Source organism: Macaca fascicularis, chromosome 5 (assembly GCF_037993035.2).
Source record: "Macaca fascicularis isolate 582-1 chromosome 5, T2T-MFA8v1.1".
Taxonomy (NCBI): domain Eukaryota; kingdom Metazoa; phylum Chordata; class Mammalia; order Primates; family Cercopithecidae; genus Macaca; species Macaca fascicularis.
Window position 1 is genome coordinate 120,286,643 of NC_088379.1, and position 25,343 is coordinate 120,311,985.

The 25,343-nt window shown below is 38.8% G+C and overlaps 1 protein-coding gene across 1 annotated transcript; it reads right to left on the reverse strand.

The window, feature by feature from the left end:
* Positions 1-8,128: 8,128 nt before the first annotated feature.
* LOC135970845 (small ubiquitin-related modifier 1-like) lies at positions 8,129-11,015 on the reverse strand. Its single transcript, XM_065544609.2, has 2 exons — positions 8,421-11,015; positions 8,129-8,298 (listed from the first exon to the last, which is right to left on the reverse strand). The coding sequence occupies exons 1-2, from the start codon at positions 8,710-8,712 to the stop codon at positions 8,129-8,131; spliced, it is 462 nt and encodes a 153-aa protein (XP_065400681.1). The 5' UTR covers positions 8,713-11,015.
* Positions 11,016-25,343: the final 14,328 nt, after the last annotated feature.

A 25,343-nucleotide genomic window follows, 5' to 3' on the forward strand; every position in this document is an offset into this window, starting at 1 on the left:
TGGAGTTGACATATTCCTAGATAGCACATAGGAAGTAACTTGAATAAAAGGCAAGAGGGAGGCCGGGCGCGGTGGCTCACGCCTGTAATCCCAGCACTTTGGGAGGCCGAGGCGGGCGGATCACAAGGTCAGGAGATCGAGACCATGGTGAAACCCCGTCTCTACTAAAAATAGAAAAAAATTAGCCGGGCGCAGTGGCGGGCGCCTGTAGTCCCAGCTACTCGGGAGGCTGAGGCAGGAGAATGGCGTGAACCCGGGAGGCGGAGCTTGCAGTGAGCCGAGATTGCGCCACTGCACTCCAGCCTGGGCGACAGAGCAAGACTCCGTCTCAAAAAAAAAAAAAAAAAGGCAAGAGGGAAAACAAGATTATGAGGAAGATAAAGATTATCAAAATTAGTGAAACTATGCTGGTAACCAGAAAAACTGATGGAGAAGATCAAGGAGAGAAGTTTGAACCAATAGTGCTATAAAGGCAAGTAAGTTTCTTTCCCCCTCAGCACAACTAAGATATTAATAGAAAATGCAGTCTTTGTTTCTCAGAAATGTACAGAGGATTTTCAGTCATTAGCAGAGTTGAGGAAATCTGTCCCTGGCCCCAAGAAAAGCCGAGGCAATTGATGTCTAGGGACTGAAGTGTCCAGCATACCTTTTGTGGACAGGCTACTGTGAAGAGTGTGGGGTCTAGTCTTCCCATATTCAATACTGCTATTGTGGCAGAGTATCTGATGGCATTTTTGAAATTATCATCTTCCTGTCGATTTATATTGGGACAAATGCCACTGCCAGAGTACAATCTCTGAGAAACTATGAACTTCCAGGTAGAAAACTGAAAGGGGCTTGAATATACAGCTGATTTTATCTTTTTTATAAAAAGGAAGATTAGCAAGATGGCCGAATAGGAGCAGCTCCAGTCTCCAACTCCCAGCGCGAGCGACACAGAAGACCGGTGATTTCTGCATTTTCAACTGAGGTACTGGGTTCATCTCACTGGGGAGTGCCGGACGATCGGTGCTGGTCAGCTGCTGCAGCCCGACCAGCGAGAGCTGAAGCAGGGCGAGGCATTGCCTCACCTGGGAAGCACAAGGGGGAAGGGAGTCCCTTTTCCTAGCCAGGGGAACTGAGACACACAACACCTGGAAAATCGGGTAACTCCCACCCTAATACTGCGCTTTAAGCAAACAGGCACACCAGGAGATCATATCCCACACCTGGCCGGGAGGGTCCCACACCCACGGAGCCTCCCTCATTGCTAGCGCAGCAGTCTGTGATCTACCGGCAAGGCAGCAGCGAGGCTGGGGGAGGGACGCCCGCCATTGCAGAGGCTTAAGTAGGTAAACAAAGCTGCTGGGAAGCTCGAACTGGGTGGAGCTCACAGCAGCTCAAGGAAAACTGCCTGTCTCTGTAGACTCCACCTCTGGGGACAGGGCACAGTAAACTAAACAAACGCAGCAGACACCTCTGCAGATGCAAACGACTCTGTCTGACAGCTTTGAAGAGAGCAGTGGATCTCCCAACACGGAGGTTGAGATCTGAGAAGGGACAGACTCCCTGCTCAAGTGGGTCCCTGACCCCTGAGTAGCCTAACTGGGAGACATCCCCCACTAGGGGCAGTCTGACACCCCACACCTCACAGGGAGGAGTACACCCCTGAGAGGAAGCTTCCAAAGCAAGAATCAGACAGGTACACTCGCTGTTCAGAAATATTCTATCTTCTGCAGCCTCTGCTGCTGATACCCAGGCAAACAGGGTCTGGAGTGGACCTCAAGCAATCTCCAACAGACCTACAGCTGAGGGTCCTGACTGTTAGAAGGAAAACTATCAAACAGGAAGGACACCTACACCAAAACCCCATCAGTACATCACCATCATCAAAGACCAGAGGCAGATAAAACCACAAAGATGGGGAAAAAGCAGGGCAGAAAAGCTGGAAATTCAAAAAATAAGAGCGCATCTCCCCCGGCAAAGGAGCGCAGCTCATCGCCAGCAACGGATCAAAGCTGGACGGAGAATGACTTTGACGAGATGAGAGAAGAAGGCTTCAGTCCATCCAATTTCTCAGAGCTAAAGGAGGAATTACGTACCCAGCGCAAAGAAACTAAAAATCTTGAAAAAAGAGTGGAAGAATTGATGGCTAGAGTAATTAATGCAGAGAAGGTCCTAAACGAAATGAAAGAGATGAAAACCATGACACGAGAAATACGTGACAAATGCACAAGCTTCAGTAACCGACTCGATCAACTGGAAGAAAGAGTATCAGCGATTGAGAATCAAATGAATGAAATGAAGCGAGAAGAGAAACCAAAAGAAAAAAGAAGAAAAAGAAATGAACAAAGCCTGCAAGAAGTATGGGATTATGTAAAAAGACCAAATCTACGTCTGATTGGGGTGCCTGAAAGTGAGGGGGAAAATGGAACCAAGTTGGAAAACACTCTACAGGATATCATCCAGGAGAACTTCCCCAACCTAGTAGGGCAGGCCAACATTCAAATCCAGGAAATACAGAGAACACCATAAAGATACTCCTCGAGAAGAGCAACTCCAAGACACATAATTGCCAGATTCACCAAAGTTGAAATGAAGGAAAAAATCTTAAGGGCAGCCAGAGAGAAAGGTCGGGTTACCCACAAAGGGAAGCCCATCAGACTAACAGCAGATCTCTCAGCAGAAACTCTACAAGCCAGAAGAGAGTGGGGGCCAATATTCAACGTTCTTAAAGAAAAGAATTTTAAACCCAGAATTTCATATCCAGCCAAACTAAGTTTCATAAGTGAAGGAGAAATAAAATCCTTTACAGATAAGCAAATGCTTAGAGATTTTGTCACCACTAGGCCTGCCTTACAAGAGACCCTGAAGGAAGCACTAAACATGGAAAGGAACAACCGGTACCAGCCATTGCAAAAACATGCCAAAATGTAAAGACCATTGAGGCTAGGAAGAAACTGCATCAACTAACGAGCAAAATAACCAGTTAATATCATAATGGCAGGATCAAGTTCACACATAACAATCTTAACCTTAAATGTAAATGGACTAAATGCTCCAATTAAAAGACACAGACTGGCAAACTGGATAAAGAGTCAAGACCCATCAGTCTGCTGTATTCAGGAGACCCATCTCACACGCAGAGACATACATAGGCTCAAAATAAAGGGATGGAGGAAGATTTACCAAGCAAATGGAGAACAAAAAAAAGCAGGGGTTGCAATACTAGTCTCTGATAAAACAGACTTTAAACCATCAAAGATCAAAAGAGACAAAGAAGGCCATTACATAATGGTAAAGGGATCAATTCAACAGGAAGAGCTAACTATCCTAAATATATATGCACCCAATACAGGAGCACCCAGATTCATAAAGCAAGTCCTTAGAGACTTACAAAGAGACTTAGACTCCCATACAATAATAATGGGAGACTTCAACACTCCACTGTCAACATTAGACAGATCAACGAGACAGAAAGTTAACAAGGATATCCAGGAATTGAACTCATCTCTGCAGCAAGCAGACCTAATAGACATCTATAGAACTCTCCACCCCAAATCAACAGAATATACATTCTTCTCAGCACCACATCATACTTACTCCAAAATTGACCACATAATTGGAAGTAAAGCACTCCTCAGCAAATGTACAAGAACAGAAATTATAACAAACTGTCTCTCAGACCACAGTGCAATCAAACTAGAACTCAGGACTAAGAAACTCAATCAAAACCGCTCAACTACATGGAAACTGAACAACCTGCTCCTGAATCACTACTGGGTACATAACGAAATGAAGGCAGAAATAAAGATGTTCTTTGAAACCAATGAGAACAAAGATACAACATACCAGAATCTCTGGGACACATTTAAAGCAGTGTGTAGGGGGAAATTTATAGCACTAAATGCCCACAAGAGAAAGCAGGAAAGATCTAAAATTGACACTCTAACATCGCAATTAAAAGAACTAGAGAAGCAAGAGCAAACACATTCGAAAGCTAGCAGAAGGCAAGAAATAACTAAGATCAGAGCAGAACTGAAGGAGATAGAGACACAAAAAACCCTCCAAAAAATCAATGAATCCAGGAGTTGGTTTTTTGAAAAGATCAACAAAATTGACAGCCCACTAGCCAGACTAATAAAGAAGAAAAGAGAGAAGAATCAAATCGACGCAATTAAAAATGATAAAGGGGATATCACCACCGACCCCACAGAAATACAAACTACCATCAGAGAATACTATAAACACCTCTACGCAAATAAACTGGAAAATCTAGAAGAAATGGATAATTTCCTGGACACTTACACTCTTCCAAGATTAAACCAGGAAGAAGTTGAATCCCTGAATAGACCAATAGCAGGCTCTGAAATTGAGGCAACAATTAATAGCCTACCAACCAAAAAAAGTCCAGGACCAGATGGATTCACAGCTGAATTCTACCAGAGGTACAAGGAGGAGTTGGTACCATTCCTTCTGAAACTATTCCAATCAATAGAAAAAGAGGGAATCCTCCCTAACTCATTTTATGAGGCCAACATCATCCTGATACCAAAGCCTGGCAGAGACACAACAAAAAGAGAGAATTTTAGACCAATATCCCTGATGAACATCGATGCAAAAATCCTCAATAAAATACTGGCAAACCGGATTCAGCAACACATCCACCATGATCAAGTGGGCTTCATCCCTGGGATGCAAGGCTGGTTCAACATTCGCAAATCAATCAACATAATCCAGCATATAAACAGAACCAAAGACAAGAACCACATGATTATCTCAATAGATGCAGAAAAGGCTTTTGACAAAATTCAACAGCCCTTCATGCTAAAAACGCTCAATAAATTCGGTATTGATGGAACGTACCTCAAAATAATAAGAGCTATTTATGACAAACCCACAGCCAATATCATACTGAATGGGCAAAAACTGGAAAAATTCCCTTTGAAAACTGGCACAAGACAGGGATGCACTCTCTCACCACTCCTATTCAACATAGTGTTGGAAGTTCTGGCTAGGGCAATCAGGCAAGAGAAAGAAATCAAGGGTATTCAGTTAGGAAAAGAAGAAGTCAAATTGTCCCTGTTTGCAGATGACATGATTGTATATTTAGAAAACCCCATTGTCTCAGCCCAAAATCTCCTTAAGCTGATAAGCAACTTCAGCAAAGTCTCAGAATACAAAATTAATGTGCAAAAATCACAAGCATTCTTATACACCAGTAACAGACAAACAGAGAGCCAAATCAGGAATGAACTTCCATTCACAATTGCTTCAAAGAGAATAAAATACCTAGGAATCCAACTGACAAGGGATGTAAAGGACCTCTTCAAGGAGAACTACAAACCACTGCTCAGTGAAATAAAAGAGGACACAAACAAATGGAAGAACATACCATGCTCATGGATAGGAAGAATCAATATCGTGAAAATGGCCATGCTGCCCAAGGTAATTTATAGATTCAATGCCATCCCCATCAAGCTACCAATGAGTTTCTTCACAGAATTGGAAAAAACTGCTTTAAAGTTCATATGGAACCAAAAAAGAGCCCGCATCTCCAAGACAATCCTAAGTCAAAAGAACAAAGCTGGAGGCATCACGCTACCTGACTTCAAACTATACTACAAGGCTACAGTAACCAAAACAGCATGGTACTGGTACCAAAACAGAGATATAGACCAATGGAACAGAACAGAGTCCTCAGAAATAATACCACACGTCTACAGCCATCTGATCTTTGACAAACCTGAGAGAAACAAGAAATGGGGAAAGGATTCCCTATTTAATAAATGGTGCTGGGAAAATTGGCTAGCCATAAGTAGAAAGCTGAAACTGGATCCTTTCCTTACTCCTTATACGAAAATTAATTCAAGATGGATTAGAGACTTAAATGTTAGACCTAATACCATAAAAATCCTAGAGGAAAACCTAGGTAGTACCATTCAGGACATAGGCATGGGCAAAGACTTCATGTCTAAAACACCAAAAGCAACGGCAGCAAAAGCCAAAATTGACAAATGGGATCTCATTAAACTAAAGAGCTTCTGCACAGCAAAAGAAACTACCATCAGAGTGAACAGGCAACCTACAGAATGGGAGAAAATTTTTGCAATCTACTCATCTGACAAAGGGCTAATATCCAGAACCTACAAAGAACTCAAAGAAATTTACAAGAAAAAAACAAACAACCCCATCAAAAAGTGGGCAAAGGATATGAACAGACATTTCTCAAAAGAAGACATTCAGACAGCCAACAGACACATGAAAAAATGCTCATCATCACTGGCCATGAGAGAAATGCAAATCAAAGCCACAATGAGATACCATCTCACACCAGTTAGAATGGCAATCATTAAAAAGTCAGGAAACAACAGGTGCTGGAGAGGATGTGGAGAAATAGGAACGCTTTTACACTGTTGGTGCGATTGTAAACTAGTTCAACCATTATGGAAAACAGTATGGTGATTCCTCAAAGATCTAGAACTAGATGTACCATATGACCCAGCCATCCCATTACTGGGTATATACCCAAAGGATTATAAATTATGCTGCTATAAAGACACATGCACACGTATGTTTATTGCAGCACTATTCACAATAGCAAAGACTTGGAATCAACCCAAATGTCCATCAGTGACAGATTGGATTAAGAAAATGTGGCACATATACACCATGGAATACTATGCAGCCATAAAAAAGGATGAGTTTGAGTCCTTTGTAGGGACTTGGATGCAGCTGGAATCCATCATTCTTAGCAAACTATCACAAGAACAGAAAACCAAACACCGCATGTTCTCACTCATAGGTGGGAACTGAACAATGAGATCACTTGGACTCAGGAAGGGGAACATCACACACCGGGGCCTATCATGGGGAGGGGGGAGGGGGGAGGGATTGCATTGGGAGTTATACCTGATGTAAATGACGAGTTGATGGGTGCAGCACAGCAACATGGCACAAGTATACATATGTAACAAACCTGCACGTTATGCACATGTACCCTACAACTTAAAATATAATAATAATAAATAAATTAAAAAAAAAAAAGAAACCAAAAATAGAAAGAAGGAAAATAAAAGAAAAATTTTAAAAATACTTAGCTTCGTGTAACCCACTCACAACTTTGGTCAATGTATGAGCTAGAAAAACCGTAAGGGAATTTGAAAGAGTCTTCAAGTTCCCAGTAGAGGATGGGAGCAACCTAGCTTTGGAACTATGAGTGAAGTGGTTCTTTTCTGAGTCTTAGGTGAAGATTACAGTATAATGTTAGATCTTTGCATACACTGAGATTTCTCCATAGTCATAGACTGTTGGTCATATACCCTCAGGACACCAAGAAAACTCTTTAACCCAGCCACAAGATAAATGGATTATTTTTCTTTTTTACAATTTTTACAAATATTGTTTAATAAAGCAGGTACAGACTACGTCCATTTAAAATGCATAGCCCAGGCCAAAAATTACAAATAAAATAAAGAAGAACAGTATTCTGTTGTATTCATTTCTGCATGAAAACTTTTTAAATTGTTAATGAAAATTAGAACTGCTCTGGGGTCTTCTGACAAGATTTTCTGAGATGGGGTCTCGCTCTGTCACCCAGGCTGGAGTGAAGTGGCATGATCTCGGCTCACTGCAACCTTTGCTTCCCAGGTTCAAGCGATTATCCTGCCTCAGCCTCCCAAGTGGCTGAGACTACAGGTGTGCACCACCATACCCAGCTAATGTTTTATTTTTTTGTACTTTTAGTAGAGATGGGTTTTGACATGTTGGCTAGGTTTGTCTCGAACTACTGAGCCTGAGCAATCCACCTGCCTTGGCCTTCCAAAGTGCTGGGACTACAGGCATGAGCCACTGTGCTTGGCCCTAACAAGATTTTTAAAAAATCTTAAAATGCCTTTTCTTCAGTGAAGCCATCTTTGGAGTTAGGCATTACTCTCACCTTTTCTGTTGTCTTGACTTCAACCTGATATTCCTCTTCTTTCTTGAAGTAGCTTCAAGTTAAGAAAAGGTCATTTTTCCTCAGTCCAGTTCTCTGAAAAACTTCTACCTGCCACTGAAAGTCATAGTCCAGGAGTAAGCCATCACATGCTAGAACCTCAGGGCCAACTGGAAAGTCATTATGAACCCTTGGATTGATCTATCTCATTTATCACCAAATGCCCAAAAACACATGGTCCTGAGAAAGGTAGCCTCTCTGTGCACACGTGTACTTTTTCAAAAGGAGATGGCAATACGCAGGGGGCTGGGCTTGATCACCAAAAGTCAGCACAATGAAAACAAACAATAATGGATAATGAACATTAGAATTCAAATTAGCAGCTGTTTTAAAAAGATTGGGGTTCCAGTTTTCAATTTCATTTTGGACACCACATTACAAAAAAAAAAAAAAAAAAAAAATTTAAAGATTGAGGGGAGAAGAAAAATAAAAAGAATATCTAAACTGTTGAATGTTGGTTCCTGATAAGCTTCAATCATGTCTTCTTCCTCCATTCCCAGTTCTTTCAAAATATGATTATCAGCGCTTCTCTGACTTTCAAAGAGAAACCCGAGTAAATTCATTGGAACGCTCTGTCTTTGACAGTATAATTCTTTGAGTTTCTTGAGATGTGTTGTCATTTTCTCTTTGAAGTGAATCTCACTGCTATCCTGTCTAATGACTTTGAGTTTAATGTATTTTGTTTCCTTCTTATCCCCCAAGTCCTCAGTTGAAGGTTTTGCCTCCTGGTCAGACATGGTGACAGTGGTTTCACCCAGGGGATCTCCACATGCCAGCAGCCTCCGGTAGGCAGAACCTCACTCCAGGGTTGACAAATCCATTTTCCTTCCCCATGGTACATCGCAGCAGCCATAAATGAATTCTTTCTCTATGTGTCCTTAAGTTCAAATAAAAAGCTCAACTATGAAAAAAAAAAAAAAGAAAAAAAAAAAAAGGAAGATTATCATGTTGCAAAAGAAAGAAAATTGGGAGTAAACAAATGGCTGCTGAGTAGAAGGACAGGGCTTATTTTCTTTTCCATGATTTAAACATTAAGAATGTGTCCCTTGGTTTGGATTGAATTACTTGGAAAGGATAGAAAAGTGACACAGACACTTGGCAATCTGATAGTAGGATTTTAACCTAAAAGTGGAGAGAGGAGAGAGAGAAAGAGAAACCCTTTGATTCAATGAAAAACAAAAGGCCAGAATACGTTAATTATGAGAACTAAATTTTGTAGAGTACTTTTTATAGACTGCAACACCATTAAGTATTATATGTTTCTTTTACGTATTAGATTGTTCAATCATCTCTACTAAATTACTGGATAGGTTTTTTCCTCTTTCATTTTTTTCTTTTTAAAAATATTCACATATAAAGGAAGAAAGTGGAGTCTGAAGAAATTAAGAAACATGATCAAGATCATACTGCTGATAAAATCTTAAAGTCAGCAGTCCAACTCCCGAGCCCATGTACCTAAATACATGGATAGTACCTAAATACTGTCCTCTCTGATATAGGTATGTCACAATAAAAGGAGCAATAATAAAGTACCAAGTAATTCAGGTAAAAAATGTTGAAAATATTAAGAGACATCCAAATAAGGTGAGCATATAGTAAAATAAAGGTGAAATTTAGTTAGAGTTAAGAATTTCCTGCCAGATGGAGGAAATGAAATATACACTTTAAGGAAAAAAATGAAAATGAAAGTGACCAAAAATATACAAGTTTCTACAGTTATGGAATTTTCCAGTTACGTGGATCCATTTAGAAGACAAATTCTAGAAGGGTAGATTTGATCTTTTTATGAGTGATTGTATTGTTTGCTATGACCAGCATAACATGGCCATATAGATTGGAGTAAACAACCAAAATTTATTGTTTCATAGTTCTGGAGGCTAGAATTCCAAGATCAAGGAAATAGCAGGGTTGGTTTCTTCTGAGGGCTTTTGGGGACAATCTGTTCTATTACTTTCTCCTAACTTCTAGTGATTTGCTGGCAAACTTTGCTGTTCCCTGCTTGCAGATGCAAACTTCTGCTTCATCTTTACATGATGTTCTCTCTGTGTTTGTGTTTGTGTCCAAATTTCCCTTTTTTATAAGAACACTAGTCATAATGTGTAAGAGCCCTACTTTACTTCTGTATGACTGCATCTTAACTAATTACATCTACAATGACACTATTTCCCAGTAAGGTCACATTTTGAGGTACTGGATGTTAAGACTTCAACATATACATTTTTCCTGGGACACAATTCAACCAATAAATATGGGCTTGAATAATATTTTTATTTATCAGAATGCAGAATAAGTTATAATTGGAAATACTACTCTGAACTCAATTGTGACCATCAAATAATGGTGATTACATATGTGTAGTATTGGAAGCAAATGGTGGCACCTAAAGAAGAGAACAATGTATCACATGTGTAGTTGAACATTCAAGAAGGCAGATTTTAATAAGTAATATTAAAGATATTTAAGGAATCTTCTGTCCTGGGACTTTAAAAGGAAAAGTGGCTCGGCAAGGATTGATAATGCAAAAAAAAAAAAATTAAAATATTATAATGGATCCCTACATTGAGAGGTAAAAGTTGGCACTGGGGGAGACAGAAATATAATGGCATTACTCTTTCTAGAAAGAGCTTTCTGAAGAACTCAAGTTTACAGCATAGAGCACCAACTAACATTAGATTCTGTTGATTTAAAGTAAAATTTGTCATGTACAAAGCATGGAAATTGGATGACATGACCAAGAACTAGTATTAAAAGTTCTATAAACTTGTATAAATTATGTGAAGAAATCTATAACTGAATAAAATGTGGCTTCAACAAAAAATGTCAAAGGTACCCAAAGGCTTTTTTAAGGCATGTGAAGAGCAAAGAGAAGACAAAAGTATGAATAATTCCTCTGCTTGGGACAGATGGTATAATGTTAACAGACAACAGGGGAAAACAGAAGTCCTTCACTCATGTTGGATTTTTAGCTATTTTGTTATAGAAAACAACCCTTCCACTAGAGAGGGTAGAACATATATTGACAAGTGGGAATTGAATGTCAAGTGAGGTGATACAATTGATAGAGTAGACCTGGTGTTCCACAGGATCCAGACACACTGTATCATAGGTTTCAAGGGAAACTGGGGAAGAGATGTCTACATGTCTGCTTCTGATACATTTTGAAGACTTGTAGGAAATGAAAGAAATGATAAAAAAAAATTGGAGGCAGAAAATAACATCCTGGTTTCTAACAAATAGAGGGCAAATAATGGATTATCTGTATTGCAGATTAGTGAGCTTGAATTAATTCCATAGCAAGATCTACATGACAGAAATTTGACAAACTTTGGTTGTCCATGTCTTATGGTTTTTCATGCTCTGGGGTTCTTAGCAGAAATCATAAGGGACTGGGGTGATAGTGAGGAAGGATTATCGGGAGAGGCTGAGTACCTTCACTAAGATCCCAATCAAAACATCAATGTTTTCCTTTTTTCAGATAAGACTCTGGCTGGGGAAAACAGTTCTACATTTTTTTTAATTATGAAAAAAAACCCACCACAAAATAGATTACTAAACTCTTGTTTTGTGGACACTTGGAGAGGATTTCAGTAAGCACCTCTACCTATAGTGATTTGAAGGAGGATTGACAATGGGAATTTTTCTTTCCCTTTTTTTCTTTTCCTTCTCATTTTTTCTTCCTCTACCTTTCCCTCCTCCATTCCTAATTCCATCTTTTGCTTTTGTCTTTCTTCTCCTAGCTTATTAAGATTTTGAGGAAATATTCTAAACATGTAGAAAATTATTTCCTGTAAGACATTGACTGTAACTTTTGATAACCTTGTAGATGAGACAGGAGAATGGAAGATGAATGTTTTTATAATTAGGTAAAATTTTAAATAGTTGATTAATTGGATGCAAAGTTTGAAAATTTAATAAGATAACATAGAAAGGTATCTCAAGTAAAGTCCCAGAGCTCTGTTCCCTTTATAGCAATACCCAATATTTTAAATTAATAACTATTTCAATTAATAAAGCATACTGATCAAATTCATGTGCTTTACATGAAGCTGTGAATAATAACAAGTTTATTTTAAATTTACTTCTTTTACAGTTTCTCGGCAAGCTGGAACGGGACTATAACTGATATATCATGACCACACCAGCTGAGGGTGTGGAGTAGGTCACCCATTGGGGATGGAAAAGGGAGGCTTCAGCCATCCCTCTGGAGAAGAAACCAAGTCAGTAATCTGCAGGAAGGCCCATCTGGACACATGAAGGTCACTCTCATGGCCACACAATAAAAGCCAACTTCAGAAGCCATTTATGCCAAGAGAGACTGTAAGGTACCTACACCAGCTGGAGGAGCAGATGAAAGTGAAGAAGTGCTGCGCTACCACAATTATGCCAATGTGCACCCAACCATGAGCAATACTTTCATTCTGTCCTTGAGGCTCCCAGCTTCTGACACAAATAAGCTAGGGAAATTTTAAAATGGGAACAGATGAAGTAAGAAGGAAAGATTTTTGAGAATTGAAATAAGATCTGAAAGGAAGTTGTAAGCATTGATTGAAATATTAATACATTAATTGCATTAGACCATCACCTCAATGTATGTTTTGATCCATAAATGGCCATAACTATAAGTGGCAAGATTAAGTAGTCACTGTCAGTAGGATTAGAATCCCATAGGTAAGTTTAATTTTGCTAAATATAAAAGAATCCTCTCTCTTTCTTTATCTTTAACTTACCTGATTTGATACTGTTCCATTTTATCTATCTCTATTTAATAAGCAAAGCACATTGAACTGTACCTGGAACTTTGTAAGTGCTACATAAATTACAGTTTTTATAAATAGAAGTCCTATTTTATAATATGTTACCTAAATCACACGTGGAAAATTACAGTCAGTTTAAGATGAAAATTGGTAAACCAGGGCATATTGCCCCAAAACACTGTCCAAGATAACAAATATAATTCTTGCCCTAAGAACAGAGACAGTAACACTACCCAAATGGCTCAACTATACAACTGCTGTGTATAAAGTAAACGTCGGGGAAAGGAGCAATGATGTGGGTGCTGGGAGAGAAGGACAATCCATGGTTTATGATAAATGAGGAGTGAACAAAGCCAGACATCTAAGCATCCAACTTTGTTATGGGAAAGCCAGAAGGAGTGGACTTCCCAGTGTAGCTTAAGAAAGGTGATTATTTTAGAATATTGCATAAATGTATAAAGGAAAAGAAATGTAGTAGAATCAACTACATGCAAAATTAGGGGCTAGTTATGACAATGGGTTTTAGAGTGGCATGATACACAGTGTGGCACTATGCAGATGTGGATTGAAAATCAATAATTATCTTAATACATATCAAGTTGTTTATTAACTATTATTATGTAATGAGTTGGGTTAGAAAATACAAAGGAACAAAGGCAAAATATGTTCTCTGGTAACTTACACTTTAGTAAAAACATAAAATACAGAAATAAATTGCACTATTATAAAGGAAACATGTGCTGTGTTCAACAAAGGCACAGACGGGAAGGAAGTATCAGGAAAGGTTCTCAAGAAAAGGAGGTAATTGAATTTATGTTAAGAAGATGAATATGTTTCCTCCAAATTAACTAGGAAAGGTCTTTCAGATAAGCGGCTATCATAACATTAAGCACAAGAAAGTTATCTTATTATGAAACAGTGTGGAAAATTCAAAATGCCTGGAATTCAGTACTATTGGACTATAAAAGTTTACCAGGCACATTATCTGACTTCAGATTTTACTTCAGATCATGGTGCTGGCATAAAACTGCATGGTACTGACATAAAAAAGACACACAGGCTGATGGAATGGAATCCAGAACCCCAAAATAAATCCATATATCCACAGCAAACCCATTTTTGACAAATGTGCCAGGATCATATCATACACTGGAGAAGGAGCAGTCTCTTCAATAAATGGTGCTAGGAAAACTATATTTCCATATGCAGAATAATGAAATGAAGCCCCTATCTTTCACCACATACAAAAATCAAATAAATATGGATTAAAGACTTCAATCTAAGACCTCAAACTATAAAACTACTAAAAGAAAACATTGGGGAAACGCTACAGGACATAGGTCTGGGCAAAGATTTCTTGAGCAACACTTTAAAAGCACAGGCAACCAGAGTAATAATAGACAAATGGAAACACATCAAAGGTGTGGTGGCTCATGCCTATAATCCCAGCATTTTAGGAGGCTGAGGCAGGAGGCTCACTTAAGGCTAAGAACCTGAGACCAGTCTGGTCAACAGAGCAAGACCTTGTTTCTAAAACAACAAAAAAAGCTAATGTGGTGCTGCATGCCTGCAGTCCCAGCTACTTGGGAGGCTGAACTGGGAAGATTGCTTTAGCCAAGAGTTTTTAGGTTGCGGTGAGCTATGATTATACCACTGCATGTCCAGCCTGGGTGACGGAGCAAGACCTCCATCTCAAATAAATGATATATAGATAGATAAATAAATAAATAAATAAATAAATAAATAGCTTCTGCACAGCAAAGGAGGAAACCAACAAAGTGAAGAGATAATTCACAGAATGAGAGAAAGTGTTTGCAAATTATGCATCTCACAAGGGATTGATAACTAGAATATATGAGGAGGTCAAACAACTTGGTAGGAAATACATCTGATCTGATTTTAAATGAGCAAAAGATGTCAATAAACATTTGTCTAAAGAAGACATACAAATGGCCAACAGGTATATGAAAAATGATCAATATCATTTATCATCGGATAATTCAAATCGAAACCACAGTGAGATTTGATCTTACCCCAGTTGGAATAGCTTTTATTCAAAAGAAAGGCAACAACAAATGCTGGTGAGGATGTGGAGAAAGGGGGACCCTCATATACTGTTGGTAGGAATATAAATTAGTATACCTACTATGGAGAATGCATGGAGGATTCTCAAAAAAATCTAAGAATAGAACTATTACATGAGTCAGCAATCCCACTGCTAAGTATATACCCAAAAGAAAGGAAATCAGTATATTGAAGAGATATCTGCATTCCTATGTTTATTACAGCACTATTCACAATAGTCAAGTTTTAGAATCAACTTAAGTACTCATCAACAGGTAAATGAAAAAAATAATGTGTTTTTTTTCCCCCAGATATCAGAGTAGAGGCTTTTTAACATGCCTCGGCCACCTAGAAATAGCAAGATAGTTTATAAAGATCAACTCCATGATCTTTAATTAAAGAAGGAAAACAAGCTCCACCAGAATCATAAAGGACAACCCAGATAATGGGGAGAAACCATCTATGACAAACCCAGAGCCGATATACTTAGCAGGCAAAAACTGGAAGGATTTTCCTTGAGAACTGGGGCAAGACAAGAATACCACTCACACCACTCCTATTGAACACAGTAGTCAAAGTGTTAGCTAGAGCAATAAGGAAAGAGAAAGAAACAAAAGGCCTCCAAATAGGGAAGAAGTTAAACTACCAGTGTGTATAATATGATTCCATACCTAGAAGACCCTGAAAACTCTGACAAAACACTCCTGGAACTGATAAATGACTTCAGTAAAGTTTTGGGATACAAAGTCAATGTACAAGAATCAGTAGCATTTCTACCCATCAATATCGTTCAAGTTAAGGACCAAGTCAAAAAAGCAGTCCTGCTTACAATACACACACACACACACACACACACACACACACACACACCCCTAGGAATACATTTAACTGAGGAGGTGAAATATCTCTACAAAGAGAACTGCAAAACACTGCTGAAAGAAATTATAGATGACACAAACAAACGGAAAAGCATTCTGTATTAGTCTGTTCTCATGCTGCTAATAAAGACATACCCAAGATGGGATAATTTATGAAGGATAGAGATTTAATAGACTCTCAGTTCCACGTGTCTGGGGAGGCCACACAATCATGGTGGAAGACAAAGGAGGAGCAAAGTCACATCTTACATGACAGCAGGCAAGAAAACATGTGCAGGGGAACTCCTCTTCATAAACCTATCAGATCTCATGAGACTTATTCACTATCATGAGAATAGAATGGGAAAGACCTCCCCCCCGCTCCATGATTCGTTCATCTCCCACTGGGTCCCTCTGATAACACATGGGAATTATAGGAGTTACAATTCAAGATTGGTTTTGGGTGGGGACACAGCCAAACCATGTTATATTCCATGCTTATGGATTGGAAGAATTAATACTGTTAAAATGTCCGTACTGTCAAAAGTGATCTACAGATTTAATGCTATTCCTATCAAACTTCCAATATTATTTTTTACAGAACTGGAAAAGACTATTGTAAAATTTATATGGAAACAAAAAAGAGCCAAAAGAGCCAAAGTAATCCTAATAAAAAGAACAAACCATAAGCATCACATGACCCAACTTCAAACTGCAGTGTAAGACTAGAGTAAGCAAATCAGCGTGGCACTAGTACAAAAACAGCCACGTAGATCCATGGAACAGAATTAAGAACAAAGAAATAAAGCCACACACCTACAGACATTTGATCTTTGACAAAGTTGACAAAAATAAACAATGGAGGAAGGATTCCCTATTCAGTAAGTGGTACCGGGATAACTGGCTAGCCAGATGGAAAGAATGAAACTGGACTCCTATTTTTCACCATATACAAAAATTAAATCAAGATGCATTAAACATTTAAATATAAGATGTCAAATTACAAGAATCCTAGAAGGAAACCTGGGAAACATCATTCTGGACACTAACCTTGGCAAATAGTATTTCTCCTCAGCCTGCAGATGGCCTATAAGTTTTGGAAATCAGACTGGCTCCCCTTGCTCCTCAGCCTGCAGGCAACCTATTGGGAAACCTTGTGATCATGTGAGCTAACACTTAATAAACTCCCATATATATATGTGTGTGTGTATATATATATACATATACACATATACATATATATTCCATTAGTTCTGTCCCTCTAGAGAACCCTGGCTAATACAGATTTTGGTACCAGTAGTGGTTCCAGAGGAAAATAATATTAAGGATTGAATTTTTTCATTGGTTTGGGGGTTTCTGGAGTTGGCTGCTTAATATGATTAGACCCCAAAATGCTAAGGATTCTACTTCTAATAGTATGGAGAACACTGATAGTCCTTGGAGTGAACTGTTTAGAGAGTTACACAAAATAAACGCATTTCACACTCCTGATTCGTTCCTCATGAGAGGCAAGGAGTTTAGTGACTCTATACATAATACTTTTGACCATATGTGGAGAGTCAAGGAACATAATGAAGCTGGTTGGTTGCTCCTAAGTTCAGTGGACAAAATGAAAGAAAATGAGGAACTCAGGGATTTTATCTCCTAGCTTCGAAAGCAGATACTGAACCTCTGAACCTCAAATCTGCTAAGACTGCTCTGAGTGAGTCTTATTTCCTGTAAAGAGAGGGCTAAAACTGTGGAAAAACAGACACAAGCTCTTATCATGCAAGTGGCTGACCTGCAACAAAAAGTGCATGCACAGCCTCACCTGGTGTCTACTGTTAAAGTGAGGGCATTGATTGGAAAAGAATGGGACCCTGCAACTTGGAATGGGGATGTGTGGGAGGACCCTGATGAAGCTGAGAACACTGAGTTTGTAAACTCTGATGAAGCTCTTTCACCAGAAGAGACAACTTTCCCATCCCCAGTAGTGGCAACATCCCCTTCCTGACCCATGCTGCCAGCAGCCTTTCCACCTTTGTCTGTGGAGATAAACCCTGCACTGCCTGAGGCAACGGCGATGGCCTCCCCTGAGACAGTTGCCAGGCAAGATAATGTTGATTCTCCTCAAGAGCCACCCCCAACATACTTGTTTCCTTCTAGGCCTATAACTAGACTAAAGTCCCAGTGGACCCCTAGAGGTGAGGTTCACAGTGTAACCAACAAGGAGGTGCACTACACTTGAAAAGAACTGCTTGAGTTTTCTAATTCATATAAACACAAATCTGGAGAACAGGCATGGGAATGGGTATTAAGGGTATTGGATAATCATGGAAGGAACATAGAGTTGGATCAGGCTGAATTTGTTGATTTGGGCCCACTAAGTAGGGACTCTGCAGCTAATGTTGCAGCTTGGGGAGTTATAAAATGTTCTAATAGTTTATTTGCTTGGTTAGCTGAAATATGGATTAAAAGATGGCCCATTGTGAGTAAACTGGAAATTGCTGATCTCTTTTGGTTTATTTAATGTAAAGGAAAGGATCCAAAGGCTTAGGGAGATTGGGATGGTGGAGTGGATTAGTCACCTTAGACCTACTCATCCCAGCTGGGAGGGTCCAGAAGACATACCTTTGACCAGTGCCTTGTGAAATAGATTTGTGAGGGCAGCACCTGCATCTTTGAAGAGCCCTGTAATTGCTCTTCTCTGTATGTCAGATCTAACAGTGGGAACCACAGTCACTCCACTACAAAATTTAAATACAATGGGAAAAATTGGATCCCAAGGTGGCAGGTGCCAAGTGGCAGCACTCAACTGTCAAAGGCAAGGTGGGCTTAGTTATCGTAATGGACAGCAGAGGCAAAGCAGCAATCAGAGTAGTCTTACTTTTCTAGAGCTCTGGCATTGGCTAATTAATAATGGTGCTCCTAGAAGAGAAATTGATAGTAAGCCTACAGCATTCCTACTTAATTTATACAAGCAGAAAATTTCTAGGTTGAATGGACAAAGGACTAATTTGAATTATAAAAACAGAATCAAGGCCCCTTAATCAACTTCCAGACTTGAGCCAGTTTACAGACCCAGAACACTTTGAATGAAGGGGAGGCTGGGTTCCCTTGAGGAAAGACCCCACTACATTACTGACAATTTATGCAGTGAATCTTTCTTCCATCCTTCCCCAAGGAGACCTCTGGCCTTTTACCAGGGTAACTGCACACTGGGGAAAGGGAAATGATCAGATATCAGATATTTTGGGGACTACTGGACAGTGGCTCTGAGCTGATGTTGATTCCAGGGGGCCCAAAATGTCATTGTGGTCCTCCAGTTCAAGTAGGGGTTTATGGAGGTCAAGTAATTAATGGAGTTTTAGCTCAGGTCTGACTTACGGTGGGTCCAGTAGGTCCCCAGACTCATCCTGTGGTTATTTCCACAGTGCCAGAACAGAATGCCTAATTGGCATAGACTTTTCTTAGCAGCTGGCAGAACCTCCACATTGGCTTCCTGACTGGTAGGGTGAGGGCTATTATGGTGGGAAAGGCCAAGTGGAGCTTGATCTGAGGTAGAGCTGCCTCTACCTAGAAAAACAGTAAATCAAAGACAATATTGCATCCCTGAGGGATTGTGGAAATTAGTGCCACCATCAAGGACTTGAAAGACACAGGGGTGATGATTCCCACCATTCAACTCTCCCATTTGGCTGTTCAGAAGACAGATGGATCTTGGAGAATGATAGTGGATTACGGTAAGCTTAATCAAGTGGTGACTCCAATTGCAGCTGTTGTACCAGATGTGATTTCATTACTTGAGCAAATTAATTCATCTCCTGGTACCTTGTATGCAGCCATTGACTTGGCAAATGCCTTTATCTCCATTTCTGTCCATAAGACCCACCAGAAGCAATTTGCCTTCAGCTGGCAAGGCCAGCAATATATTTTCACAGTACTACCTCAGTGTATATCAACTCTCCAGCTTTTTGTCAATCTTATTCTGAGAGTCCTTGATCACTTTTCACTTCTGCAAGATATCACACTGCTCCATTACATTAATTACATTGTAGTGGTTGAATCCAGTGAGCAAGAAGTAGCAAACACACTGGACTTATTGGTGAGACATTTGTGTGCCACAGGATGGGAAATAAATTCAGGAACCTTCTACCTCAGTAAAATTTCTACGGGTACAGTAGTGTGGGGCCTGTTGAGATATTTCTTCTAAGACAAAGGATAAGTTGCTCCATTTGGCTCCTTCTACAACCAAGAAAGAGGCACAGTGCCTAGTGGTCCTAATTGGATTTTGGAGGCAACGCATTCCAATGCCAACCAGGTGACAATACTTCGAAGGGCTGGGGTGAAGTTCTTCAGAAGGCCATGTATGCTGTGAATCAGCATTCAATGTATGGTACTGTTTCTCCCATAGCCAGGATTCATGGGTCCAGGAATCAAGGGGTGGAAGTGGAAGTGGCACCACTCACCATCACCCCTAGTGATCCACTACCAAAATTTTTGCTTCCTGTTCCTGTGACATTAACTTCTGCTGGCCTAGAGGTCTTAGTTCCAGAGGGAGGAACGCTGCCACCAGGAGACACAGAATAATTCCATTAAACTGAAAGTTAAGATTGCCACCTGAACACATTGGGCTCCACTTATTTTTAAGTCAACAGGCTAAGGAGGCAGTTACGGTGTTGGTTGGGGTGATTGACCTGGACTATCAAGATGAAATCAGTCTACTACTACAAAATGGAGGTAAGGAAGAGTATGCATGGAATACAGGAGATCCATTAGGGTATCACTTAGTATTACCATGCCCTGTGATTAAGGTCAATGGGAAACTATAACAGCCCAATCCGGATAGGACCACAAATAACCCAGACCCTTCAGGAATGAAGGTTTGGGTCACTCCACCAGGAAAAAAACACGACCTGTTGAGGTGCTTGCTGAAGGCAAAGGGAATACAGAATGGGCAGTAGAAGGTAGTCATCAATACCAGCTATGGCCACATGACCAGCTGCAGAAATGAGGACTGTAATTGTTATGAGTATTTCTTTCTTCTTTTATTAAAAGCATGTTTGTGCATATATACACTGTACTAAGAAAATATCTTCATTTTATTTCTTTTCTCCTTTATCATGTGACATAAGATTTATTGACTTCACATCAGCATTTAAGTATTGTTAACTTTATGTAGCAGTATTTGGGTTGGGGATTGGTGCATTGGTGCATTTCTGGTTTTATGAAGGATAGTTGTACTATGTTAGGCATAATTATGACCTTATTGTTGTCATTATTTGAGGATTATATATGCTCTCAGGAGATGTGTATAGGTGCAAGTTGACAAGGGGTGGACTTGTGATGGTTAATACTGAATGTCAACTTGATTGGATTGAAGGATACAAAGTATTGATCCTGAGTGTGTCTGTGAGGGTGTTGACAAAGAAGATTAACATTTCAGTCATACAGCTGGGTAAGGCAAACCCACCCTTAATCTGGGTGAGTGCAATATAATCAGCTGCCAGCGTGGCTAGAATACAAGCAGGCAGAAAAATGTGAAAGGAGAGACTAGCTTAGCCTCCTAGCCTACATCTTTCTCCTGTGCTGGATGCTCCAAGTTCTTCCGTTTTGGAACTCGGATTGGCTCTCCTTGCTCCTCAGCCTGCAGATGGCCTATTGTGGGGACTTGTGATTGTGTGAGTTAATACTTAATGAACTCCCTGCTATACATGTATCTATTCCATTAGTTCTGTCCCTCTAGAGAACCCTGACTAATACAGTTGGTAAAATGTATATCAACAAAGAATAGGTCGAATAACAAAAAGATCCGCCAGTTTCTTCATCAGCACTGTCTATTCTTATATACAAAAGAGACAGTGGGAGCTAATATTTTACTTGAAAACAGTTCAAACTTTGAAATATTTTCATAAGAGGTTCATTTATCTTTGGAATTATTTTATTTGTGTTAGGAAAAACAGAACATATGTGCATAAAAGTAGAAAAGAAACATATTTGCAAGCCAAAGTATAATCTTTAAATAAATTAAGGAGGACAGAAATAATCAGATTCAATGTCTAACCAGAGGCATCTCCTTATTCTCATATTAACAGTAACATGTGCTCAAATTTACAATGACTGATGTTTGAATCTAATCTGCCAGTACCTTTTGGTATATGTTCCTTGTTTATGTCAACTTAAGTTCTTTATCACAGGAAGAACAGAATAATAGAACAGATTCCCAGGGCAATGCTGAGGTTAATAAAAAATAAGTCATAAATATACAACATGAGGGAAAAATATGACAGGTAGGAGCTATTCTAATATATAAGCTATTTCTTTCTCATTAAAATGTCCTGAAATTTTAAAGATGAAAATTCTTATTGCAAATGCCTTTTTTTCATTACTAAATAAAGTCTGGTAATTTTACCTTATAAACTGGATTGAAAGGTTCTATGAGTGATCACTGACAGAAACTGTTGTAATGGTTACCACGCATCTCCTCAGCAGAACCCTAGTGCTACTAAGTGTGATTTTCCTTTCCCTTCTCAGTGATAGAGGTGTTTTCCTAGCTGATGGAATTAAGGGGGAAGAATTGTGAAGGATGTGACACTAATCATCCAGGGAACTGGGGAAAAAAAAGAATCATAGTATTCTTTGCTGCTCAGGGCCATTTTTGCTCACCATGTCTTATATTACATCCATTCTATGATTTACAGGCATCTCGGTTTCATCTAGAGAGCCATCTGGATCAAAACAGTAATATTGCCGTGTTGACAAATGCCACAAAACCGACTTTCTTCACAGGAACCAACTAGAATTTCTGCTTAGTCACACTCAGACCACAAATGAACATGATTAAAATCTCAGAATGATCTTTAAAGCCCACAATGGCTTTCTAAGGGTATTAGCTAGTGTTTCACTGGTACACCAGGATCACGTAACATTCCCCAGCATCCCAGGAGGGACCTCTTGAAGGGAGAAGTGTATGATTCACATGCTCAGCTAGGAGATCAAAAGAGTTTTCTGGATATTGAATATTTGGTAAATTCTAAAAATCTGAGACAGAAAGATGGCCTTAAGGCAATAAAAAACAATACAATTTTGTTCCTCCTCGACATTATATAATCAAACACTTTGGCATTTGTGTGTGAAATCCAGAAAGCTGCTTAAATTTTAGGTCCCTCGAAGGGCTAGGAGCTTAGCATTTCCTTCAGCTACGATCAAGGGAGGAAGAAAATTGAAGGAGCTATTTTTCCTGTGTCATTATTTGTTCCCAATTAATAGTCATAGAGATATGAAAAGGGTCATGTAATTGAAGAAGTCCATGGTATGGAGAGTTACTGAAAGAATTGCCCAGCTTGGAATCTTCATCAGCTTGTCAGATCTCTCTCCCTCTGATGTACTTTCATAGTGTACTCTAAGAGACCACTGTGTAACCTTCACAGGCCAAACATCTACCCAGCAGCACATGATTAAACTCTCAAACATATATAAAAAGAGCTCTGCTGGATATTCTCCTTTCAACCAGCCAGTATTTCAGGCTTCACAATGTAATTTATTTTTATAACAGCTTGCATTATAAGAAAAAGGCCGTATAACTGGAGGAATAACCAGAAGTAGTTGAAGAAAGTGAATATTGCAAACTTCATCTCTTCCTGGAACTAGTAGCAGTTCAAAATTTAGTAATGTTTGTTGCAAATTTACATTAATTCCAAAGTACCTACCTTGATCAAAAGTACAGGTTAAAGTCTAGCCCCAAAGATGATATTGTTGAGTGTTATTTCTTATGTGATATAAGAAGATGAAAGAAGTTGCTTTCTTATAATAATAATAACTTATAATTATTAATACGTACTTGTAGTGCAGGTAGGAATAGCATAATACTTAGTTGGAATGTAATCTATAAGAGAGTGGTTAATCACACAGATCCTGGAGTCTGACTCTCCGAATTCAAATCTCAGCTTTTTAGTTTTTACTAGCTGCCTGACCTTGGGCAAGGCATTGCACCTCTCCAAGGCTTAGGTTCTTTATCTTTAAAATGATAATAGCAGGATTTTAAAAGTTAGGTACAGGATATTGTGGGAGATCAAGTCTTGCAAAGGATTTTAGGCAAACCTGATAAGTTGTAAGTACTTAACAATCGCTACTATTGTTTTTGATAGCTTAATCACTACCACCATTGTTCTTTGGATATAAAAATGTTTAAAAATGTTATTTAAGAAATAGATCCTTTGAATTGGTTTTCTTTTTTTTTTTTTTAGTGAGGGAGTCATCCAAAACCTTGAAAAGCTAACATTGACATCAGCTTTCAGTAAACAGGACTACATCACAAAATGTTTTGCAACTATGTTTAGTTTTCATTGTGAAGGCAACTGGAGTTCACTGAAGAGCTTTGAGCAAGGACGTTTTAAGATATCAGGCTGTGAGAGAGGAATTTCAGGGTGGTGGCAGGGAAATTAGTTAGTCATAACCAGAGAGAAAGAGTTAATAGCGAGCTGCTATGGGTTCTTTGGATACTAAGGTTATCAGAGGTTTGATCTTTAACATGCAAATCAAATTAAGTGCAAGAGGTAAACTTGCAAATTGATGGTTAGGTAAATCTTTATAGTCATGATTGCTTATTATCTAAGTATTCATGTTTAAGTCAATTTTTCTGTTCTGAAGTTTTTTTGTTTTTTAAATGTTTATAATGACATTAGAAATCTAAGCAAACAAAATGTGACTTTCTCGGTGGACTACATCAATTAACAAGCATCAAGTTTGCTATTGTTTTTACCAAACCATCTAAAACTGAAATTGCAGAGATATCTCATAATTGATCACAAGTATTTATTATTTTATTTTTGCAATCACAACAATCTCTCAAGGTTGTCATTAAATATTTATTATTTTAAAGAGCAAACTCAGTTTCAAGAAATATTAAAATTTTTTTCAGAAAAAATATATTAATCATATCGAAGGCAAGGGAGACTGATGACCACTGGCAGAAGCATATGACCAGTGATAGTTTTACAATAAGGTAAGAAAAAAAAATTTTCCTTGTTAAGGGAATTTTGCTGAAATACTCACATAAAGGCACTAACCTTCATTTTTAATTTTACTCCTGGCATGTGTAAATATTTCCACTTTAAAGAAAATAAAGGCATCCCTAAACTTTGTCCTGGTATCTGGGAATGGGTGGTTTTAATGATTCACAGAATATTTAGGGGTGAACATAAAAACATTGAAAAAAGATATGTTACTTATGGAATGCATAGATACATAGGTGTGGCATAAAGCTGTGTGATTGAAACAGATTTAGGATAAATTTATTCAGATAGAATTTGAATGAGGGGACAAGCATGGCAATGGCTTCTAAGCAGCTGTTGAGAACTGTAAGTGTTTTTCTTTCACTGTTGGAGAAAAGAAACGCGAACTTGAAAAACTTATAACCTGTAAAAATTAAAACTGAATCAATTGAATTACCTGAGCCTAGATTTTACTTGGGGCTTGTTTAACTTAAGATTGAAATCATAATTAAAAAACAAACTAACGGTAAACTCATCATTCTCTTACCTTTCATGTGTGTGGGTGCTCCCTTTTGTTTAAGCATGCTCAAATCTTGATGAGTTTTTAGGACAAAGAAACTTAAAAATCTCTGGGAAATTAATATCAACAGCACAAAGAAAGCATCACAGAGTCTTTGGAATTGATCACAGGATGAAAACTTCTTAGTTTTAGGATTTCTTG

Bases quoted from the DNA above. Each gene is read 5' to 3' on its own strand.
- LOC135970845 (XM_065544609.2), bottom strand. From the start codon at position 8,712: ATGTCTGACCAGGAGGCAAAACCTTCAACTGAGGACTTGGGGGATAAG. The intron at 8,299-8,420 runs GTTTAGATATTC...TTTTTAAAACAG, and splicing joins TCAGGAACCAACATTCAACA to CTGCTAATTTGAATTCTAAT.